Source organism: Anolis sagrei, chromosome 2 (assembly GCF_037176765.1).
Source record: "Anolis sagrei isolate rAnoSag1 chromosome 2, rAnoSag1.mat, whole genome shotgun sequence".
Lineage (NCBI taxonomy): Eukaryota > Metazoa > Chordata > Lepidosauria > Squamata > Dactyloidae > Anolis > Anolis sagrei.
The window spans coordinates 50,842,839-50,868,415 of NC_090022.1; the positions used below are offsets into that span (position 1 = coordinate 50,842,839).

The window sequence follows — 25,577 nt, forward strand, 5'->3', positions numbered from 1 at the left end:
AAGTGAAACCTAGTTGTACTATAAATCCCAGTAGTAGCACTAACTAGCCTAGACAGCCAGTGATAAGGAGTACCGCATCTAGAGGACCATCCTTTGCCCACACCTGCTTTAGATAAACTTTGAATTCCCGTTTCTCACAGGAATCTTTTTAACCCATGAGTCAGTTGTAACACAGGGGAATTCAACATAAGGCTTAGACATGGTATGGGATTTCCATTAGGTATGCAGAGCTCAAACCACAAAGGCAGACATTAACACAGTAACATTGGTTTTGTTTAAAACCAACACTTTTAAGCAATGTTCATGTGTCTTAACATTGATGTTTTGTTTTTGTGCATGCCTTCAAGTTGTTTCTGATTTATGGTGACCCTATCACGAGACTTTCTTGGAATATCTGTTCTGAGATGGTTATACCTCTACCACGCTACTATGAGTTGACATTTTCCATTACATGAATTCTATGGCTTGCAACAGATCATCTCTAACATGCAGCAGATTGTGAAGGCCTAGATGAAAGTCCTTCATACTACCGCCAGGAAGCTATTATTTTCCTCAGTAAGCAGGTGTGATTGCAGAAGGTGAAGCATTGCAACCTGAAGTGGCTAATTGAGAAATATACAATTTTGTCTTATATAAATCCTAATTGCACTCATATGTTCCCATTCTCAATCACTATTCTAGCTTCTTCCTGGATTCCAGATTTAATTGCTTTTAATGATAATTATTTAATGCAACTGTTTAAATTACTGTACAATGTTTGTCTTTTGTTTACATTTTATAGTTTTTTGTTTATATAGGCATTGAATGCTTGCCTGTTGCCATGTTGGAGAGATAGGGTGGGATACAAATAAATTTTTTTAAAAATCATTATTATTATTATTATTGTTATTATTATAAGGCATTTTCCTAAAGAGCTTGTGATTAATGTCAAAATAACTGTGGCTTGATATGTGCAGGACTAACATGCATACTATTGATGCCAAAACCAAAACCAAGAAGAAACAGTAACAAACTTGTATAGTTTTGTTTTTTATTCTTTCATGTTTCTTAAAACAAATGAATAATTATATTTTACAACAATATTTTGAGTAGTAGTCCGTTTTTCTGTAAATTTAATACAAGAGCAATTAAATGCCAGCACCAAAATATCATTATAGTGTTTATTTTGTAATGCATATCTTTTTAAGCCTCGCTTACAGTGCAGTCCTAAACACATCTACTGTAAGTTTAATTGAATTATGGGGCTTACTGTCAGGTAAGTGGCAAGAGGATTGCAGTTTCATTATTGAGTTTCTTGTTGCATTTAAAACTCTGTTCTTACGAGTGCATTTTTGCCTATTCCCTCCTGCTGCTTCTATGTGATTTTACCAAGGCCAAATTTATAACCTGAAACATGAATAAATGTTGAAAATTGTAAGAAAATATGGAAATTGTGTCCTCATATTTCATCTTTGCACACCACCTTGGTTTCCTCAAATGGAAAATCTGTTGGTTTTTTAAAAAAGTAATTTTTGTTTAAAATGTTTCCCTAAGCCATATATATTGTTGAAAGGAAGCAAACTGAATGTTTCATTTCATCACCTTAGATCTAACCCTGTCAGAACTTTAATTAGCAGTACATGGCACACAATATAAACACTAAGGTTATTTCACAAATGTATTTAACTGTACATATGACATTTCAAATATAATTTAAAAAAGAAATGAAACTCTTTTTCACTGAAAGGTAGTGTATTCTATTGAGTTCAGGTGCTGTAAGGGGTCATTGCTACTGAGGTCTGAGTCTTCATCAGATTTCTATGCCTAAAGGCCTTGCAAGTCCCATCACTACAGGTCTGTTAATAATGCAGTAGTATTGACGCTGTAACGCATACATGTAATGAACATGTTATCTTAAACAATCATTGGCGGCATGGTATTGGAGCATTAAAGTCACTGCTTTAGTGGATTTTTCTTTCTTTAGTGGGTTATAAAACATGTTTCAGGCAAGATGGTTCCAAAGGAAGAAGAGTACAATTTTTAAAAACTTTCACAAACCTGATAAGGACTTCCTCTGTAAAATAAATAGTCAAAATTCAGCTAATGGACTTCTAGGTCTGAAATTAGTTGTAATCCCAACTGATCTAGACCAGGAAATAAGCTGCTCAATGGTCAATCCAAATCAATGGTAGGAAAACTCCCCCAAGTTCATCCTGATGCCAGCAATGTCCCTTAGTGTAAAACCAACTTCCAGGAGTGATATTAGCTTTAAATCGCTTCCCAGACTAGATACATACCCGAGGAAACTAGAAACCACAACAGGAATTTGCCCACATGCCCACCAATAGTTAATATTTATGTAAATCCCTATTGATTTGGTATATTCTTATTGGCACTAACAAGTACACCAAATGTTTGGCTGGGCAACCGTGTTTAAAAAATTAAAACTACGGGGATTTTCTAAACAAACAGGGATTTAAAAAAAATGGTTCAACTGGCCCTGTTACCTGGATTTGTGACACTTCATAACTTTCGAGATGGATCTTCAGTCCTTTCCTGATGTAGATGATGTGCCATCCCATAATCCAACTTTCATTATTTTTAATCCCCACTCATACATTGTGAGAACATGTATCCTGGGAGGAACATAATGACCCAAAAAACCTACAACAACCCAGTGATTCTGGCCATGAAAGCCTTTGTCAAAACTCATATATGTTTTGTAGCTTTAACTCTTGACAAATTTACCCAGTTGGGCCAACTGCTCTTGAATCCCTGCCGTCGGCTTTCAACTGGATGTGTTTAAGCAAACACGCTGAGTCACTTAATTGAAGTATGTAGCAGATTGCTTGACTCTTGGAAGAACTTTTGAGAACATCTGGCCAAGAACATCAGTCCATGGCCAATACAGTCAAATGGGAGTTGGGTACCAACCACACCAGCTTTCACTTAAGAAACGATTTTTCGTCATTAGAATTGCAAGGTTTTAAAAAACTCATTTTTTCAACTATTATAATATAATAATATACAAATCAGTTCCAAACAGGTTATGCCAAGGTTTATAATCAATATTCTTTGGGGTAGATGTTGAGGCATCATCATAAGCAAAAGAAATGGATTTTACAGTGCATTAGTGAACTTGGCAAGAAAGTAAACTCTTGCTGTTATTTATGAAAATTAGAGTTGAGTTACTATATTGGATTCTTGTCATTTCATTACTGGTTTATTTTTAAAAACATTTGCTGTGGCAACAGCTAAAACAGCTTCATCTGACCAATGTAAACAGAATAGTGGTATGTCAGCCCAGATCTCTGTAGGCAAGAAGAAATGGAAACTATTTTCATGATGGAGAAAAAATAATCGATAGTACACTAAAAAGCATGGGGGGGGGGGGAATACAAACACTGATTCTAGATCTTCAAAATATGATGCAGCTGTATTGCAAAGGTGTGAAGTATGATGAAGGATGAACTTGCAGAGATAGAAAAGGGGCCATAAATACTCCTTTTAAAAGAAGTTTCCACCTGCAAGAAATAAGCTGGACAAAAGCAAAAAAAAGTCTTGTACAAAGTCTCTTCCAGTATTGGGATATATACATTGTTTCTTCCAATAGAAGAGTGCTGTTGCAAATATAAATGTGTTCAAAGTCCTCTTAGATAATGCTATAATACAGAAGCTTCCTCCATAGCTTCAATCCATCTAGAAAGAAAGAAAATAAATGGTTATGTTTTATAACATATTTCTAATTAGACCCATATCACTATTAAAATGATGACACGCTTAACCTTTGTGGGTCTTTTTAAAAAAAAAATAAGTAGCGGTATTTGAGGATTGTGGGAATATGAACCTTTTTTACCATTGGCCTTTTATGCTGAGGCTGGAAAGCCAAATATCCTCCCAACTTTGCATTCCATCCACTGTCATTTACTGTAGATACCAATATGCATACAAATGAATATAACTAAATTTCAGGTTGCAGTCCTACACTTATATAGGACTATATTGCAGACCTGTTTCTTATAAATGCCTTTGGCCCAATCCAAATCTTAGTCCAAATGCAGACTTACATTGATATTAGCTTCCATTAATACAATGAATCAGAGTGTTTATTATATTTTTAAAATCTATTCTGTGCAGGTGAAAAATGGGGCACACTCTATTTTCAAAATGTGATTGGCAAATCCAGCACCAGCAGTTTATCATCACAAAACTCCCCTATTTTATTTGGAGCAACAAAAACCACCCACATGTCTTGCCATGGCCGAGCAAATTATATTACTGTGTTAATGCTTGTTGCATTGTATACATCAGAGTGGTACTAAGCAGAGTTTACGCAAAAAGCAGTTATGACTGTTCAGCAGCATTCAAAGAGTTTTTGAAAGGTAGGGAGCACATTAGATGAGCGAGAAGCATTGCAAGCACCTTTTCAGTGGTTAGTATGTTATTACGGGCAGGTGAACACCCAATACCTCTGTGCTGAATTGTTATCCTCTGCTCGGAAGCTATAAAACAGAGTTTGCTTGTGGTAAAGGTGGAAAACTGCATCCGTATTCCTGTCATCCTTTTCTGGGGCTATTGTGAAACCCAGCAAAGGCATGCTCTCTGTGGCGACTTTATCCTGAAATCAGTGCAGAAGGGGAAAATGGGACTTTAGAGGGAGGTCTGTTTGGAAGGATCTAAGTTTTCTGGAAGAGAGAGAGGAAGGATTCCACTATGCAGGTTGGCATGATTCCTGTACCTGATCTCACTACCGATGGAATAACAACAAAGGTGTGCATAGTGTCTTGGAAATTTCTAATAACCAAATTATTTTGGGGATTAATACCAGATGTTTTTGGTGTGCCAAATACACAGGTCTATATACCTTATAACTTAAGTCTGTGAATAGTTGTCCAAAAGATCTTGCTTACCTCATTGGCAGTATAGGTGTAGAGCACTTTGCCTTTGATAACAAACCACAGCTTCTTCCAGTGCCTTTTCCCCCGCTTGCATCTGCTGAGATAGCCACTGATAGAAGATCCCTCTCCTGAAGCTGCTACCTGGAAGCAAATGAGAGCCAAACATCTCATCAAAACAAATGCCTTGGAATGGAGGCATATATTTAACTGTACATTTAATTGTACAATTACACCAAAACACACTGTACTTTAAATACAGCATACAACATGCACAAGGTATCTTTTTGTTTGAGGCTCAGTACTATAATCATAATAATAAATAATAATGTTATTTCTTACCTTTCCGCTGTACTTTTGACTAGATAATTTTCCAGATAGCTTTGCCCCAACTAGGATCCAAAAGCTTGTCCTCATACTTTATTATTGTTCTGTACCCAAAGTTATAATGCTCTATCTTATACTGCCCTCTATCACTACTGCTGCCATATGACCTATGCACTTTATCCATCAGCCCTATCCCCACAATTGCACCAGTCCACCCAGTGCCCAGAAACTTATCATTATCGCAGAGCTCATTGGTTATTGGTTTGATGTTTTGCTTTATAATGTTGTTTTATTCTGTTTTATGTTGTTTATATTTATTTAATGTGCTATATTTTAACCATGTTGATCGGTTTTGTCCCCATGTAAGCCGCCCCAAGTCCGTTCGGGGAGATGGAGTTGGGGTACAGAAATAAAGAAGTTGTTGCTGTTGTTGTTGTTGCTGTTGTTACCTGCCTATCCTCATGAGGCAGATTAAAACACAAACATTGTAAAAAAAATACTACTCATTTTACATGAGACAACCTTATTTGGATTGGTACATGCTGACCTCTTGTGGTCACATAGGAATAATTTACAAAGATTTTTAAAATGAAAAATTCCCTAAGTGAAAAATAAAATATACCTCAAAACAGGGATGAGAGAACAATGCAGTGTAAATTAAATTTGGATTATTTTCCAAAAAGGAAATAATTTGGATTGAAATGTGTGAATTTTTACTGCTGTCCCCTTTCTGCACTTTCCATTTCTATGTCAGAAAGAGACTTAATCTTTGGATACAAGAATATTCCCTGGCAAAATACTCATCACACAAATTGTGTACAGAACATGTTAGCTTTGCAACACATAAAAATATGTTGTTTTTATAGCAAGACACCCACGTTTTTTAGTTTCCTTGCCTTTTTGCAGGCATCCTTGATCCTACCTCCAAAAGAGCTGAGGGAATTTTCTTTTGTCTTTTGAAAGATGTGTAGTGGATATTGTGGAAGACAGAAGAGAAGGCACCACTCGACAACCTGGATGAACTTGTAGGGAAGCTCATGCTCATTGGCCGCTCTGTAATAATTGAAATGAAAACAGAAAAATATTTGGTGCTGGGGTTGTCCTTGCTTCATATTTAAGTATCTAATCCAACCTCGAAACATTTAATTCTTCTTGATAACATGCAATTTCCTCCCACCCATTTTCTAAAGTATTTTTGGCAGCATGCAACCATCAACTGCTAACTGTAATTCAAGTAGATTTGCTAAATTAATTGGATATACTCAAGTGCCAAGATAACCAATACACAACAGATTCAAATTGTTTACTGTATTTGGGACTAGCAAATGTATTTATAATTTTACTTTCATAATACTCCTGGGAGATACACTAAAGTGGGAAATTATTACCAGTATAAAGGTCATTCAGCAGGTATTAATACCTGAGTGAGGATAAGTTGCTACTTAATCGCACTAGAGAATGAATCCACTTTAAATCTGGTTTCTGCCTCTTGCAGAATTCTATGGTTTGTAGTTCAGTGAGGCTGTTGAAGGCTCTCCTCTAAACTACAAACCCCAGAATTCTGCAGCAGGCATCAACCAGATTTAAAGTAGATTCATTTTATAGTATAATGAGGTCCTTGGTCTCTCAGCTCCAGGGAAGTGTTCTTTCTGTGCTATCAGCACCACACTAGTTCTTTAAACTCTACACATAAAAGCCTATTTGATTTGATCAGTGTGTAACAAAGTTGTTTTTATGCCGATGTTACATTAAAATAGGCCTGTTTCACCCCATATATGGATACCATGCCTCCTACTAGATGAGAAATCCACCTGCCAACCCAGCTGCATGTGCATATGTGTAATAAGTATGTATTCCCATGCATTTGTGGGCAGTCCCTGCTTCCAACTAACAGTAAATGAGAATGTTGAAAGCAAAAACTTGGTGCACTCACGCTTTAAATGAAGGGATGGAGAGGACTCACCTCTCCTCTTCAGTTCTGTGTAACAGCCATCACAAACTTTTGCTAGTCGGTCTTTGAGATACTTCAAAGGATACTTATTTCTGGAACAATTTCGGCAAATAATCTATAAAAGCAAAAGGGGAATACACCAAATCTTCATTCAGGTGAGCAAATAAGATAACAAGCAAAGTGACTAGTAAGCTTTCAGTCCAGTCACAGAGCAGAACTAATCACACACAATCTTGATGAACCAAATAAACTTTCAGCCCAACAAATACTTGTAAGAGGATAAGCCTTAGAACAAATCACACAGTGAACTAAGTCAGTTTTATTCTATTTTAGTATAACTGTTTGCCATCCTTAACAGATCTCATCATCCAAGCTATTCTTTTAGAACAACATCTTCCAAAATGGATGCAGTAAGACAACACCAGCAATGTGACAGAGATTAGTCTATTTGTGGGTCTCTTTAAAGCATCGTAGGTATGAATCATGGACAGTCACTCCATATCTGACCAGGACGGATACATTAAGCAGAATGAGGCTTGTGCGAGCCAAAAGTTTGCCTCAATTTTCAAAGTGGCTCACTGCCTTCAGGTGCCAAGGAAAAGCAAATTCCTTTTCCAGTTCTGAACTGAGACTTAATTTGCAGACTACTCAGCTTCTCCATGAGAGAGAAGGACAGCATCTTGTTGTCCCTCACCTGCTAGTTCTCCTGGTAGCTCACATTATATGAATACAGCAGAATGCAATATTTTTTATGAAACTCTGTCTGAAAACTGAATTATTTTCTCATTACAAAACTTTTTCATAGAAGAAGGAACATCTGGCTCTCTTGCTAAGGAAGCTGAAAATCATCCTTCTTTGATAAGATGTTTACCTTTCCACATGCATGGCAATGATGACGCCTCAGTGTGAGCTTAAAGTCACAGCCACAGTTCATGCACATCATGACGTGAGACACAGGTACCAAGGTTGGAGGCCTCTCTCCTAAGGAAATTCCCAGTCTTTCTCTCAGCTGAAAATAAAAGGTGGACATCTGAAGAGCTGATTCTTGGTACTCTTGAATGAAATTAGCTATAGGTTTGTGCTGGGCGTGTCCAGTAGGATTAAATGATAGCCTAACACCTTTCATTATTCAGTATAAATAATTTGAGACATATAATGCATGGGTCACCTGATCAGATGGCTCATGCTTCTTGTTCTCACTTGCAGTGAACACAGAGGGGAGCACTATTTTTCTCCAAGGCAGTACTTTGCATGTTCATTTGTTCTATAGAAGTTCATGAATTGCTTTATGTTTCAGAGACGTTCAATTTATTCTTTTATGCTACTGCTCATTTCATACCATTATGGTGCAATGTCCTTTTAATGCCTTTAATATAAATATTAACATATAAAGTAAGGTATAGCCAACAAGGGTTGCTGGGATTCAAAGACCATGCCGTTTATCCTCAATAATATCCTTAACCCATCAGTGTAACCCAAATAAGTGTTTTGATTCCAGTAAAGCACCTGGATCCTCTACATCATAATGCTTGAGGGGGAAAAAAACCTAGAAAATTCTACCACTAGCAGCCTCAGCACTATGAATATTAAACACATGTGTTCTGATAACCTTTGTTGTCTACCTTTGGCGGATGAATTTACATAAAGAAAAAAAACCCATCAAAATGCCTGGCCGCAGGGGACTCCTATTCTTAAATCTATTCAAATACATCCAGCAAACCAGCTGGGATCAGCTCTTACTTCAACACTGTTGTGAAATCCAGCTGCACTGTGAGCCCTGTAGTCATCGGGGATGCTTCTGCTGATACAGTTGTACCATTCATCCCTTTCAGAGCATGAGCTGTGGAGAAAAAAGCAGAGATTCCCACAGTCAGGCCTTGCTGTTTCTTTTTGATGAGTATGGAGATTCAATGCAACTTCTAAATTCACAGCAATTAGTCAACGTACCTTTTGACAGGGAAATTATGAATTTAGTAAAACAAAACCAAAAAAAAAGAAACATGAAAACCATTTTTGCAGACTGGGCATTAGAGGTCACTGTTGCCCTACTACAACCTAAAACAGACCATGCTTATTAGAACTTTCTGCCAGCAGGCATTTGGGAAAGAATAAGGGGCATGCTGCTGGGGAAGTGTGGGTGGGATTCAGAGGGGAAATGTGAGTTTTAATTATTTATTATCTTTTAATCTGTTTTTAAAACCTTAATCCATACTGTATTAATTTTTTTGTTTTTAAATTTTTGTATTGCACTTTTTAAACTATGACTTAGTTGTGGAATTGTTAGCCACCTTGAATCTCCATATGGAGAAAGGTGGGGGACAAAGATAATAATAATAATAATAATAATAATAATAATAATAATAACAACAACAACAACAACAACAACAACTTTTTTGTGTGTTTGTCAGGCCATTGATCCAAACAGACCTCTTGCTGAATGAATACCATAAAAAGCAAACAGTAGCTTTTGAAGGTCATGGCTATGGTAGGAATTGATAGTTTGAGAGCACAACAAACCATGTATAGGTATAGCTTTACTTTCCTTCCTCCAGTGTCATGGCTCCAATCCAAATTTTCCCACCAGGTCCACACAGATGCATTTGCCTGTTATAGGCTCAGTGGGTGTACAATTTTTAAAACTCAAGGGAGATCTAATGAGAGATCTCATGCCTTCTCTGCTTTCTTATTTATTTATTTGCTTCATTTGTATACCGCTCTTCTCAGCCCTCAGGCGACTCAGAGCGGTTAACAACCAGTTTCAACAACACAATACAAAATCATTAATCAATTAAAACAGCAGTATCAATTAATTAACACCAAAATATCAATACAACAGTACAGCACTATAACTATCCATCACGTCTCATCAATAGAATCAGCATCCGAACTCATTGTCCATTATTCCATTGCAATAATCAATCAATTGCACTGCTTAGTTGAAAGCCTGTTCGAAAAGTCAGGTCTTCACACTCTTCCGGAATGCCAATAGAGAGGGTGCCGATCTGATGTCTGTAGGGAGGGCGTTCCACAGCCGAGGGGTCACCACTGAGAAGGCCCTGTCTCTCGTCCCCGCCAGGCGTGCTTGTGAAGCCGGCGGGACTGAGAGCAGGGCTTCCCCAGACAATCTTAATGTCCTAACTGCTTCATAGGAGGAGATGCGTTCGGACAGGTAGGTCGGGCCAGAACCGTTTAGGGCTTTAAAGGCTAAAGTCAGCACTTTGAATTGTGCCTGGGCAAATTGGCAGCCAGTGGAGCTGGCGCAGCAGAGGAGTTGTGTGCTCCCTGAGTGCCGCTTCTGTTAGCATCCTGGCTGCCGATCGTTGGACCATTTGAAGCTTCCGAGCAGTCTTCAGAGGCAACCCCACATAGAGAGCGTTGCAGTAGTCTAAACGGGATGTAACCAGGCTCAGCAATGAGTCCAAGATCACACCCAGACTGCGAACCTGTGTCTTCAGGGGAATGTGACCCCATCCAACACAGGCTGTAACCCTATGCCCTGTTCGGCCTTACGACTGACCAGGAGTACCTCTGTCTTGCCTGGATTCAATTTCAATTTGTTTGCCCTCATCCAGACCGTTACAGCGGCCAAGCACCGGTTCAGGACCTGAACAGCCTCCTTAGAAGCAGGTGGAAAGGAGTGACAGAGTTGGACATCATCCACGTACAGATGACATCGTACCCCGAAACTCTGGATGATCTCTCCCAGCGGCTTCATGTAGATGTTAAACAACATGGGAGACAATATTGAACCCCACAAGACAATGGTGGTGGGGCAGAACAGGTGTCTCCCAATAACACCTTCTGAGAATGACCCTCTAGGAAGGACCGGAGCCACTGCAAAACAGCGCCTCCAAGGCCCATTCCCGCGAGGCGTCCCAATAGGATACCGTGGTCGATGGTATCAAAGGTCGCTGAGAGGTCCAGCAGAACCAACAGGGACACACTCCCCCTGTCTAGTTCCTGGCGAAGATCATCTACTAAGGCGACCAAGACTGTTTCAGTTCCATGTCCCGGCCTAAAGCCAGACTGCACCGAATTCTTGCTTAGATCACAAAACTCCATTATTTTTTCACACTTGTTCCAGTAACTTGGGTTTCAATGAAACAGGACTCACACCTTGTGGAGTGAGTAACCCTGAAATTGTTTGGAAATAGATAAAGGAATATTGGATATATTAGTTTGAAGAATATCAGTAAGGGAGAGGAACTAAACAAAGGTATTTGACACTAATATGTCTTTTGTAGTAGAAAAGGAAGAGCTGATCAATGATGCTTAGCTGAGTCTGAATCCCCATACCTCCAAGAGTGGGCACTTAACTGTGAAAAACATCAGCTGCTATAAAGCTCAATGGCCCTGCTGGCAAAAAGAAGACCCAAAGGCACAGCTGTAATGAGATTCTGTACATCACCTTGTGTCCAAGACTTCTAGTGTTATTTATTTTTCACACTCTTCTCTTTTTTACTCCTCTGTCCATATTTGCAAGATAGTTTCAATTTGAAAAAGCTACTCTCACATATAAGTGCTGCCCACATTTCTGACTTGAATCATATGTCTTTATTGACTGTTTAACTAGCATGTAACAGAGGAAATCCTGAGCTATCTGTAAGATGCACTTATATGCCAGAAGGAGATTCACTTCCTGTATTTCATGTATAGCAAAATCCTGCCATACATGAAATAAACGTTAGCTACATATATACAAATTGTATATATGTCATTTAGGAATGACATATATACAATTTATCATTTATGTGTTCACTTATGTAAGCATAGCCATGACTGTGAACTCTGAGAGGCAAGAAAGGGGAAGAGATATGAAATGAAATATGGATAATGTGCCACAGAATTCAATGTATTTGAACAACTGGTTTTGAAAAAGTGGAAAGGTTCCAAAAGTCAATGGTTATGTTTCAAAGGAAAATTGCCAAGAAAAGTTAATCAAAGATGCCCCTTCCCCCCCCCCCTAAAAAAAGCCTGGTCTCCAACAGAACCTTTTCACATGTTTTTTGACCCATTTGGCTACATGTGGTCATACAGGCTGAGTTTCCCTTATCTAAAATGTTTGGGGCCAGAGGTATTTCATATTTTTAAAAATATGGAATATTTGCATATACATAATGAAATATCATGCGAATGGGACCCAAGTCCAAACATGCAATTTATTTTTCACATATATCTTATTCACATTATCTGAAAGCAATTTTATACACAATATTTTTAACAATTTTGTGCACGAAACAAAGTTTGTGTACATCCAACCATCAAAAAGCAAAGATGTCACTATCTCAGCAACTCATATGTACAATTTTAGATTTTGGAATATTTCAGAATTCAGAATTACAGATAAGGGATGCATACCAAAAATGGTGATATTTCACAAAAGTAGAAATAAAAACATGACTTCCACTTGGTAATATCTTCTACATAAAGTGACCACTGCATGAAGAAGGGAATGCAGCAGTTAAAGATGGACACTGGATGGCTCTGCACATATGTACAACAAAGCCTCCAAAACTACACCACAGCATCTCTCACAAACAGCTTTGGATAGCCTCTTGCTCTCACTTTGGGGCAGCCTGTTATTGCTTTTGTTCTTAATTATGTGTATATGCACTAAATAGAAATGGGGAGCCAGACTACAACTTCACAGCAGCTGGGACTAGGGAGATATCATTACAGCTTGGGAATGAGCCATGAAGGGGACCCAGTTAAAGAACTGAATGTCACAGCAGCCTGAAGACAATTTGAATGACCTCTATCTGAAGTCCTGTGGTTACAGAGCAGTGCCTGGCCGTGATACTGGGTCTGATGGGCTGACTAAGTACAAAGCCTCTCATTCACATTCCGCAAAAGACCTAATTCTGTGGCCAGCTACCAAAATAGCAAGTCAGAGCTGGTGACTATTAGGAGTCTTCGATATACCGTCAGCTCAGTCTACAAATGACTTTCCAATGCATTTCAGGAGAAAAAGTTGTTTTTAAAAAGCTGTTTTTAATATGCATTCCTAAGACCTTTCCATTAAAACTATACCAGTCATTTTCAACAGCACGCAAAGTGCCTAATTTCAACATTTGCTTCCTACTGGTTTCTGCCTCATAAGAATTCTCTTGAGAGCTACTGATTGTTTTTTTAATAACACAACCAAGCACTCTTTTAACCTACAAGAATTTAATTCCTTGTTGTGCAGAATACAACCACAGCTAATGATGCAAAGGGGAAATGATTACGCAAACGGAATAGTCCAGTGAACAGGGCACATGGCAGGTTGAAAATTGAACACGTTACAAGAAACAAATTGCTGCCAAACTGAACAGTCCCAAAGGCAATTCTTCCACCTGTTTCCCCATAACATGTAATACCCCTTCTGCTGTATGCTTTCTGACTAGCAGCAACCACTTATTTGGATCAGGGTCAAAGACTCACTCAGGATGATGCCCTCAAGGGGCATGTTATAGTGGAACACATAGAAGAGGCAAATGAGTCCCACGGAACTGCCCAGTTTTGTTCCTCTGTCTTTGTTGCAGGCTTGGAAAGGAGTCACATGGTTCTCTCTCCCATGGTAGTCTATGTTCATTTAATGCAGGGATTCCCAACTTTTTTTGACCAGGGACCACTTTGACCAGGGACCACTCTCCAACATTAGTACCGAAAGTGTTGCAAATCAGTTTTTGGCCAACTTTACATTTGGTTCGGTTATTTGAGGTGCTGATTCAGAAAAATGAATTGGATAGACCACATCAGCTCTAGTTTCTGATACAGAACATATGCCATCCAGTAGTCACCATCTGCTTGCCCACAGAAACCCATATTTAATAATCTAGAGCTGATATGATAATAGTAAGCTTTCGTGGGTAGTCAGCTTCTCCCCTCCTGACATCCCCGTTGCCTTGGCACTATAAGAGGTTTTTGTGAGACCAGTCGCTCCCATTGCCATGTGGTTTCGAGGTGATTGTGTTAGCAATAGTGAGGCTATGGACCATATTTTCGTTCTTGGGGACCACTGGTGGTCCATGGAACACAGGTTGGGAACCACTGGCTTAATGACTGCTGATGTCCATGAACTCTAGCCAGTGACTCAGGGTAGCTATTCATACAATTGGCATGAGATATACACTATGGAAGAATGTAAGTAAGAAAACCCCTTTGAATAAACTGTGGGGGCTTATTTCCAATTGAGGGAACTATTGCTAGTAAGTAGGCAATAGGATTATAATTTTCCCAGGAACCCAACGTTTCTGCATTTGTCCCAGAAGCAGTCATACCAGCATGATTCCATTCATGGCGCCAACAACCCTGCACTTTCAAATGTATTTTTTTTTTGCTCATGATAGTTGTTAATTCATGAGGAAGGGTTCTTGTCAAATGAGCTGCCATTATATTGTCAGGAATGTTTTAATCTTTCCTCTGTCGTTTAAGTGCTATTAAATGCCTTTAAACTCACTGAGGAGAATTGGCTAATTACTGCTTTTCATTAGTCCTCCAGTTACCTCAGGGACATGACTTGTCAAGTGAAGTTATAAGAAATGAAGCAGGCAAAGCGTGACAGGAAAAAGTTACAAAAGATCAAGACATAGACCAGGAGTCTATTAGAAATAGATTTTCTGCTGTTTTGTCTGTGTCTGGGATCTTCCGATGTGTTTTGGCTCATTAGAAGCATTGAGATAGTTGAGTCTTCTGAGCCATACATTTAAATGAATGCCTTCTTTATAGTCAAACACTTGGCCATTATCTGTTGCAACACCATGGATATTAATGGAGTTTAAAAATAGTGAGATACCAATTTGTTCTTGGGGAGCAATTGCTCTGTCTGGAAATTCAATATTTCAAAATGAATAGGGGTATGATATCACCTACCTTGCTGATAAGATTAGGCAATTTTCAGCATATTCAATCTTCAGGACATTTTGGGCTTTTTCTGTCATTGGACGGCTAACCTAAGAACAAAAGACATTTGTATGAAGCAAGCAAGCAAGTTAAACCATCAATATCCAGAAAATACAACCACTCACAGCCTTCCTTCCATGGACTTGTAGCAATATAGTGACTTTTGCAGTTCACTTCTAAGGAAATTTCCAAACTCCATGAATATATGGAATCCTAGAGAATGAACTTATTTTCTGTGCAAAAAACTTTTATGTCTAAGGTCCATGCGACCGGGGAAAGGGAGGCTCATAAATGCATTGACCCCAATCTTTGCTTCATGCATAAAATCCATACCTAGAGCATCCTAAACAGATGGCTTTCCAGTTTCTACTCAAGGATGTCCTTGAAGGCAGACCTCACTAGCCCTTCAGATATGTTCTTTTAGGTTTCAAAAATTCCCCTGTCATTCCTTTCTTCCTAGATTTCCAAACTTTCCCTTAAATCTCTTTCTCTCTTTTCCCAGAAGCTTAACTTTGCAGAGAACCAATTTTTGTAATGGATGAAGTGTCCAAGTGCCTTAACTTTTTCTCACTTTGGAATGACTGCCTTTTATTTATATAGTTATCTATTTTATTTTATCACTCTCCTGGGGTAAGAAAAGCAGTATATAAATACAACAAAAATAAATAAATAAATAAATAAATAAATATGATGCACCATTATACTAAGTCATAGTGGCCAATTCTACAAACAGTTATTGAACATATTGTGATATTTGTATATCTCTTTGCCCAAATTCTCTGTGTGAATTAGATTTACTGGGATCAATCAGCTTAGCTGGGCTACTGGCAAGAGTCGTATTAAAACATTAACTCACAGTGGTCTAAGTAATATTTCCTATTGAAATTATTTTTTTCTTATTTTGCCAGGTACAACTGGCCAATGGGGTACAGTGATATTTCTGAGAGTTTCTTTCTCATACTGTAGTCTCAATCCAACCTGCAGCTCATAATACAAAGAATTCTGATTGGATAGAACACCTGTTTTTCATTTCCATTCTTCATTATTACTAACAATTTTTCCACACTGTCTCTTCTTCAGGAGTTTACCAATATTCTTGCTCATTCCTTGTGAAATGGGTTTCAAATTCCTGTGCTTTTATATGAGTGTTTCCATATGGGGTGAAAGTCTCTGGAAGACCTTGGTTTTACCCCTGTATCGACGGAGTTTATTTTGGAGATCCATATGAGATTTTCTTCATTCTGAAGTATTTCCTGGGCATTCCAAAGGCTTTGCATCCCAGCTCTTCAGGATGGCTTAGCTTAACCCCATATGTTTTGTAAATGAAATGTATTTGTCCTTGCCTACATGGTTCTACCACCACAAAAGCGGTAAAGATATCCATTATTTTTGGAAGACAGACTCAACAGAGATCAAGTGAGGGAGACAGGAATGCTAGGACTAAAATAAAGTGATCATAATGTTTAATTAATATATAGTGCAGTGGTTTGAGCATTGGACTATGACTTCCTATCAACCAATGGAAACCCATTAGGTGAATCCAGAAAACCCCAAAAATCAGAAATTATTTGAAGGCATACCTTACAAAAAAGATTGTTAAAGCACTTTTAGCACTTTGACTATTACATTAACATTATCATCATACCATAGTAGTAATACTAATGGCTCAGTAGAAATTAAGAGAAAGTTTGTTTTTGAAATATTGCATAAGATTTAATGTGACGTGATCACTGGGAGAAGGAAAGAAAACTTGTGACATTTCAAGAAAGAGATTGGATGCATTTAATATGCTGGTGAAAAAAAAGAATGGGAAGGTCTTGAAATTGGTTGAGATTTTTTTCTCATCTGGAGGCACTCTAAATTTTCCAGTTTTTTCCTGTAAGAAGGAAAGGGAATGTGGGAGATAAAATATTCCTGTTCCATCTAAATAAAGAGAACTAAAGGGGTTCCAGCTAAACAAAAGAAAGTGTTTATTTTGTATTGTTTTTCATTATTTTCATTTTATTTTATTGATGTATTATTTTATGTTGTATATTTGCTTTGATGTAATTGTTGTGCTTGGCCTCATGTAAGCCACCTCGAGTCCCCTTGGGGAGATGGTGGCGGGGTATAAATAAAGTATTATTATTATTATTATTATTAGTAGTAGTAGTAGTAAGTTGATGTTACCCTCATGCCAGACACAGCCAATGTGTTCTTAAGGCGGTATTTCCCATCCTTCTGTGGATATGTATACAGTAGAACATCATTCATCTGTACGAAGAGAAAGACAAAATCAATTACTTGCAATATCCCTTTACAGGTCCCACTGGACTTTAGGTTCAGTACAAGGTTTGCAATCTGGTTTGTAAGTGTAGCATGAGCTGATTTCTAAATTCCATAAGGACCACATGGAAGGTTGAGTGAATCTGGGCAGAACTTGGCATTTGATGCAGTGGAAGTTATTGCTTCACTGTCTGCTCACGTTGTAATCTAGCCCACATTAATCAAGAATTTGCATATAGGCCACCAGTGAGTGAGTTAAGTACACTAAGGGCAGTTCCAGAATATCAGTTTATATTGCTATGATGGCGCATATTAATGACTATGATCAAGCCATCTTTCTTCTAACATTTGGCATTTTGTTATCTGCAGAGTTTTAAAATGTTTTGGACTACATGTCCCAGAATCCCTTAAACAATAAGTAACATTTCTCTAGGTCACACTGTATTACTTTCTACATTGAGAAAATGCCAATGTGGTGCTGTGTCTTCCTTCGAGGCTGAGAGAGTGTTGAATTGTCCAACACCCAAACCAACTACACCATGTTGGCTATCTTGGTCAAGTGGGCTGCTTTGTAAAAGCAATGACAAACTCATCTAAAAAAATCTTGCTGAGGAAACCCCATCATAAGTTTGCCTCAAGGTTGCCATAAGTCGGAAACAACTTGAAGGACCACAGTAAACAGATGACTTCAATGAAGCAATGAAAGCAGTATTGCATTTTTGTACAGCTTTCTGTACAAACCCTTCCACAGTTTCCTATGGAAGAACCATTGCATTTTTCACAAAAATATAGGTTTTTTGAGGTGAATACATATTTTCTGCCACAAAACATGTTATCTGTGAAGAAGAAAAAAATCCGTTTTTGCAAAGGAAATCTGCATGAACAAAGACCATAAGTGGAAAGAATCTTCTTTTCTAAGAAAGCCTATTTCAAGTGTTAGGAAACAAAATATTAAGACTTATTTTTTCATATTAATGGGTTGATATAAGTCAGAAGTAACCTTACAGTATAAAACATCTGTAGAGAGCTGGCATGATCCAAGCATCAGCAATAGCCTCTATCCATATCTCACACTGGTCCTGATCTCTGCAAATTTTTCCAATATCAGTTCTGAGACTTTGCTACAGTATAGAGTCTATATGCCAAATACCTTCTTTAAAAAACTTTCAACAGAATTTCTATATGACAAGGTTAGCAGTAGTTTCTTGTGCAAGTTTTGCGTATTTCTTTATTTCATGTATATACTACTTTTCTCTCTCTCACACACACCCGGGGGGGGGGGGGGGGAATCAAAGCGGTTCACAACAGAGTAAATGGCAAAATTCAGTGCCTCACAAGATATTAAATAAATCACATAACTAAAATAGCATGTAACAATAGATAAAAACAGTAAACTATAAAACATATTTATTTATTTGGAACATTTATATCCTGTCCTTCTCAACCTCTGAAAACAGACTCAGGACAGCTACCCACAGACACTATTCAATGCTGACACCATAAAAAATAACATAAATACAATTAGCATAAATTAAAACAGTTATAAATATACATTAAAAGAGTTTGCCAGTTCAAATCATCATCCTAATGAGTCCATTGCAGTCCACTAAAAACATTATCCTCCCCATCAAATCAGTCTATTGTGCAAATGCTTGATCCCATAGCCAGGATTTGAGTTTCTTCTGGAAAGTCAGGAGGGAAGGGCAGTTCTGATCTCATTAGGGAGGGAGTTTCACAGCTGACGGGCCACCACAGAGAAGGCCCTGTCTCTCATCCCCACCAAACGCAACTGTGATGGCAGTGGGACCAAGAGCAAGGCCTCCCTGGATGATCTTAAAGTCCTTGGTGGTTCGTAGAGGGAGATACGTTCGGACAGGTAAACTGGGTTGGAACTGTTTAGGGCTTTATAGGCTAAAGCCAGCACTTTTAATTGTGCTCAGAAGGTAAGAGACAGCCAGTGGAGCTGGCGTAACAGAGGAGTTGTACGCTCCCTGTACCCTGCTCCAGTGAGCAACCGGGATGCCGATCATTGGACTAACTGGAGCTTCTGAGCAGTCTTCAGAGGCAACCCCACGTAGAGTGCATTGCAGTTATACTGCATATCATTTGCTTACTGCTTCATACATCACCCATCCTGCCAACATTAATCTCATACTCCCCACAAAGGGATGATCTCATTATGAATCCTAGTTTACCAAGGGCTGAATAAACCAGAGACAAAAAATCATTATAGACTGTAGAACTGGAGAGGTTACGACAGGGAAAACCTCAGTGGTTGAAGAATAGTTTACCACAATAAACATAAAGGTGTTTTTTTTTAAAGGGATTAAAACCAATGTCAAGAAATGTACATTTTATTATCTGGCCACAAAAGTACTCTTGATTCATGCAGCTAGTAATTGAGCCACTAAAATAAAGTAGGTTCCAGAGTAGAAAACATAGCAGAGAATTAGGTTGCACTGCATCCTTTGAATACTGAAAGTTCATTTAATTACAGGAGAGGTCAGACCTTTTCTTTGCTCTTAATGCAACCAGATAGTTTGAAGTCATTCAGAGCTACAGAAAAAACAGCTAATGAAGGGCACCCCACCAACCAAAAAATCAGAACATGTGAGATAATGTCAGTCTCTTCCCAGCATGAACTTCTGTACTTCTTCTGTATCAATCCTCCTTATTTTATTTATAAGGAATATTTTCATAAAGCTGAAGATATTCTATGGTTGGTGATGATTAAGGAAGCCACGGTAGTGCACTGTTGCTATGGTAGCCACGATTAGTACCCCTTGGTTTTATTAAACATTAATAGTGGTTGTGTTTGTTAATTGCCCATTATAGTTATTTCCCATCTGTTTTGCCTTTAGATTTAAGGAAATGTGTCTATATAATCACTTCTGAATTCTCACTAGTCATGACTTGCCACCATGACATTGAAATTAGAATGGTTCATCCTGCTGGGAAGTGGAGGAAATAATGAAACTAAAAAATCATGCCGGGTTTGGATGTCTGCATAAAGAACTGTATTTAGTGAGACTACACTGGTGTTGGTAATATCAAAGCTTCATCAGACCAACTGCCATCTTGTTTCAGAGCCTCTGGAAATTATAGCATGTCAGCTAATTGATAGTGCACTATTGCTTCCCATGGAGCATGATGTACCGAATAACTAATTATAATGTAAGTTTTGAATGTGTTTATTAATGCTGGTATATGGCAAGCGCAGGGCAGAGTCAGCTACAGCTGATTGGTTGATGCGTTGCTATAGTAGCGAAGCCCCTGCAGTAGAAATGTATCCATTTCAGAACAGCTAGGAGGAAAAAGGGGTGGAACTAACTGAAAGGAGGAGAGTGGACATTTTAGAAGATGAGCCAGTCTTTAGCTAAAGGGAAGATGTCTCTGGCTTCGTGAGAACTGGAGTGAGGAGGTTCTTATTCTAAGTTAAAGTCTTCAGCCTTGATAATTAAAGTGTTAAAGGAACCATTTTGAATTAGAATCTAGCCTGTGAGCTAGGAGAATTAAATCCCAGTATAGGATTGTGTCTTCAGTGGTAGAACTGAAGTAAACAAAAGGATACTCTGAATATAAGTCATCAGTCAGTGAGACCGAGGAGAAAAGTGTTCTTTGAGAATAAGTTTACAGTTAAACTATTGATATAAAGAAGAAACTATTCGTATAAGATATAATTTACCCAGTCAGGAGACTGAAAAATAATTATATTTTAAAGTGAGGAAAGTTGCCAAACCAAGTTTGCATAAGATAAGCCATTTGGAATGTCATATAGTGACAGTTTTATTTATTCATGATAGTAAAAGCTGAATGTAACAATATCCAATAAGTGCAGTGAAGAAAAATACTGTGTAACCATTGCGCTTTATGTGCCTGAGAAGCCATAAATAAACATTACTTTGTTCAATTACTACATTAAAGACTGGTGTCAAGTTACTGAAATGAAGATTTACTCCAAGGAAGATGGCTGAAGATTATTTGGAGCTGAAGACAAGTTACAGTACACATTAAAGTAACACATACAGACATTTAAAAAGTAAAACCTCATACAAACAGATATAATAAAAAGGTGCTTAAACGCACTCTCTTCTTTCCCCTTACATATTTATTGATATCAACATTCAAATATTTATTGGTGACAGACAGTGAGTTCTCTACAATGGCCACTAGGTTGACCAAGATAGTGTTCAAGTTGGTGATCAGTGTTTGCTGAATCATCATAAAATGGAAAGTTGAGTAAGCCGCCTGGCTTCCATTTTAAATAATGATAATGAGAGCTAATACCAGCCCTTTTTTCAGATGTTTCATTAAGTAGGGTTTATTGGAAACTTTAAAATGGAGGGAAATATCTTATACCAGGTTGAACTGACTTACTAGCCATATTTTTTCAAAACTGGGTTGCTGTAAGTTTTTCAGGCTGTATAGTCATGTTCCAGAAGCATTCTCTCCTGACGTTTCACCTGCATCTATGGCAAGCATCCTCTGAGAATGCCTGCCATAGATGCAGGTGAAACGTCAGGAGAGAATGCTTCTGGAACATGGCGGTACAGCTCAAAAAAATTACAGCAACCCAGTGATTCCAGCCATTAAAGCCTTCAACAATACATTTTTCAAAACATTTCCCATCTCCAACTACCAGGACTTTTTAAAACTGGAAATGTAGGATCTGAAGATACAATGCTTTCATGATACCATTAAGCAATTGTAGCATTAAGCAATGGTTCTACAAGTTTTAATGTCCCTGCAACCTTCTAAACGGAGCAACCCAATGACTTTTCATTTAACTCTTCTGTTCTATAACTTGGCAGAAGTGCTTATGAGCCCATGGTGTAGTGGAAAACAGATGGGTAGGCATTGGTTCCTGTAGCTTAGCTGAATGTTCTCTAAAATGAGATAACACAAACAGAAACTAGGCTCTGGAACAGGTATACTGTGTATCAAACTGTCAGGAAGCATCCAGTTCATGAATATCAACATGCGAAATGATTAACCCTGCCATCTACTCTGTAACATGACCGCATACAAATATACTTGCTGTTTTGCTTTGGGCCATTCTACACAGCCCCATATCCCAGGATTTTTAAAAAACATATAATACAACTGTTTGGTTCGCTCCTGACATGATAAATAAATAAATAAATAAATAAATAAATAAATAAGGCAGAAAATCCCATATTATCTGCTTTGAACTGGGTTCTCCAAATCCACACTCAGCTAATGTGGGATTTTCTGCCTTGATATTCTGGAATACAGGGATGTGTGCAAGGGATTTCAGTGTCTCCTTTTTCAGAGGAGATACTTCCATAAGAGCACTGAAATTTGAGATATCCTGCATTAGCTGAATAGGGCATGACATCAAATAATATACAACCTTTAAAAGTACAATAGCACTTTCCAATTTAAATATTAAAACTAATTCCATATACTGGCTCTTTAAAATTATAGTAGCAGTGACATAATGACAGTAACAAATGTCTGATTTGTATCATCCCAAACCATCTCCATTTCCATTTCTAGCCTCTGCTATGGACTTTACGAAATTAAACTCGGATTTTTTGGTCTGCAACTGCAAATGTGGCAACCTTTACCCTGCATTAATGATAATGTGTGGAAAATCCTGTGTTAGGGTGGGGAGGTTCAATATACTTCATAATAACACAGTTGTCTCGTCTTGTTGGTTATGCTGTATCCTGGCAGGATGTTTGCTCTCTTTTACTGGGCGCCTGCCTGTTTCCTGAGCCCAACATCTTTTTACAGAGATGTCTGATCCTTGTTTCGGAGATCCATGAGAAACAGCTGTTGAATTTGCTAAACTGTCTTACCACAAAAACACAGAGCATATAACTTCAGAAGGCACTGAAAAGTTTAGTTCTCTCACTTAATCTTTTAGGTGCTGCATGATCCCTCTGCTCAGTGACCATTCTGTCTAGCTTAACAACAACCATAAAAACAATAGCTGTCTTTTCTTCTGTAAACAACCGCCATCCTTCCACATGAGGAGGCTTGAATGTCTTTTCTGTGCAGTTCTATGCATTTTAAAAAGGAAATGAGTCTTGCTTAACTCAGAAGTCTTCCCTCTAAGTGAACATACTGACTTTTTCACGGTGCTTCAGTCTGACGCTAAACAATAGCACTGCGGAAATGCTACTCATGCTACAGCTATGTAATGCATGCATGCACCTCTGATGCAAGCCCTTGATTTCTATGTGCCAGGAATGCCTCATTTGTGCCTTGCAAGCACAGAGCCAGAGGGGGAGTGAAGAAAGCAGCCAGGCTATGACTGGCGGCTTCCTCCTCCTACAAGCAACAGCATCATTTTCTAGAACTTCCTAAGAAGCGGATAATTCAGAAGATCTGGCTATCTTCTAGGGTAGGTCTGTGAGCATTGGAAGCCATTGACTTCACTCTGGTCCATTACTTGGGGAATGAAGAATGCTGCCCAAACTTGAGCTCAAATTTTAGTTCTTGCGATGACATTTGGCTGTCAGTTGTTGGCAGGGCTGGGAAGGGATTTAATCTCTTCCATGGCAATATCTGATTATATCTAGACATTTGCTGGCATATCTTACAATCTAATATCCTTTTCCCTGAACACCCAAATGCCTAGACTTCTAGACCTTGCTTAGTGGCAGTGCTATCTTCCGTGTCAATTGGGATGGTTAATCCAGTTCAGATTTTCATTCGAATTTTAAAAGAGCCAAAATGGACATTCTATATTGCAGTTATTGATTCATAACTTATAGTTATGTCCATGGCACTACCGATATTGGAGATTTGATTTTATTTGTCAACAAGTTACACTGGTAATATAACGAATAAAGCTGTGGCCCTTTTCTGGGTTTTCTACCAATCATTTTGCTCATATGCCTATTATTATTGGGGTGCTAATTAGTTTAATTAGGCGTTACTGCCCAGTTCATGATATTCTTGAATGTTTGCCATGTATATGTTGTGCTCTACTCTGAGTCCCCTTCGGGGTGAAAAGGGCAGAATATAAGTGTTTTAAATAATAAATAAATAAATAAATTCTTATCAAAGCTAGTGATGATTTTAGGTCAATTGTTTTCCCACCCAGATTTGTCATTTCTTAATGTTAATGTTCACTATCTAGTAACTTTCATTTTACAGATATGGACTGCAGAGTCCATAATTGTAAAAGGTTGCTCTGCTTTTAATTTTTTTAATTCTAAATTGTTACCTTTCATTTTAACTCAAATTCTTTTTATGACAATATACATGCCTCACCATGTCATTCAATTCTAATGGGGAAGCAGGAAAAAAAGTCACTGGCAGTATATTCATGGGCCTATTAAACAGCACGTTCCTAACAACTCCAGCTGCCAAGGGATTATTATTATTCTCCTTCCCTGCAGTGAAGAGACAGTTTTATTCTGAATAGCAGAACTTTCAACAGCAGCCTGAGCTCATGTTTTCTTCAGAAATGGCGGCTCCACAGCCCTTGAATAGTAAATTTACTCCAATTTCAATGCATGTTTTGTTTCAGCTACAACAGTGATTGCCTCTCCACAGCTTTTATGGCAAGGATAAACTGTAAAAAACATAATTGATATGGGGAAATGTTGACACTTTTCTCTCTCACCAAAGAAGCCGGAAGGGAATGAAAGCTTCCAAGAACTGCATTGCAGGTGAATATCCTGATACCTGAAATTGTGAGCTATGAAAGGCACAGCAGGGGAAAGGTGAATGCCACTGTCTTCCTCTCTCCCTGAATGGATGGAGGAAACTCACACTGGCAGTAATTGGAAACAGCTGAAAATACTGTATACAGTTTTGTATGTTGTGGAATTAACTATGGAGAAGAGGGGGTTGCAGGCTGAACCTTGGTCCAGCTCAATCACAGCCTAATATTTCAAACTCAAAGCCAAAACAAACCTAAGGTTGAAAATAAGACTGCATTCAAGATGCCTTGTATGTCTTATTCTTCAGGGTAAGAGCCATAGGAGCAAGGAGACTAGGAGTCTCTAGCACAGTGGTTCTCAACCTGTGGCTCCCCAGGTGTTTTGGCCTACAACTCCCAGAAATCCCAGCCAGTTTACCAGCTATTAGGATTTCTGGGAGTTGAAGGCTGAAACATCTGGGGACCCCCAGGTTGAGAACCACTGCTCTAGCCTAAAGGGAACTACCTACAGGCTGGATGACAAGTCAGTGGCTCTGGCCATGACATCATATCACTGGGTTCTCTAAATACTGGATGGAGTTTGGGCCAAGGTATAGATTTGTTTCTCCTTTCCCTTTTCCACATAGGAAAGGAA

The 25,577-nt window shown here is 38.4% G+C and overlaps 1 protein-coding gene across 5 annotated transcripts in view; it reads right to left on the minus strand.

Annotated features, from left to right (window-relative positions):
- Nucleotides 1-956: 956 nt before the first annotated feature.
- FGD5 (FYVE, RhoGEF and PH domain containing 5) overlaps nt 957-25,577 on the minus strand; it is a 177,627-nt gene continuing 153,006 nt past the window's right edge. For 3 of the 5 annotated variants that reach the window (XM_060766238.2, XM_067463499.1, XM_060766236.2), the window contains exons 13-21: nt 17,206-17,289; nt 15,007-15,086; nt 8,893-8,992; nt 8,024-8,161; nt 7,135-7,267; nt 6,124-6,254; nt 4,890-5,018; nt 4,449-4,597; nt 957-3,678 (exon numbers count right to left, since the gene is read on the minus strand). In XM_060766238.2, the coding sequence (XP_060622221.2) occupies nt 3,642-3,678; nt 4,449-4,597; nt 4,890-5,018; nt 6,124-6,254; nt 7,135-7,267; nt 8,024-8,161; nt 8,893-8,992; nt 15,007-15,086; nt 17,206-17,289 (981 nt within the window). In that variant the 3' untranslated portion in view covers nt 957-3,641. The remainder of the gene's footprint in view (nt 3,679-4,448; nt 4,598-4,889; nt 5,019-6,123; nt 6,255-7,134; nt 7,268-8,023; nt 8,162-8,892; nt 8,993-15,006; nt 15,087-17,205; nt 17,290-25,577) is intronic. The other 2 variants (XM_060766237.2, XM_067463500.1) reach the window with 2 other exon arrangements.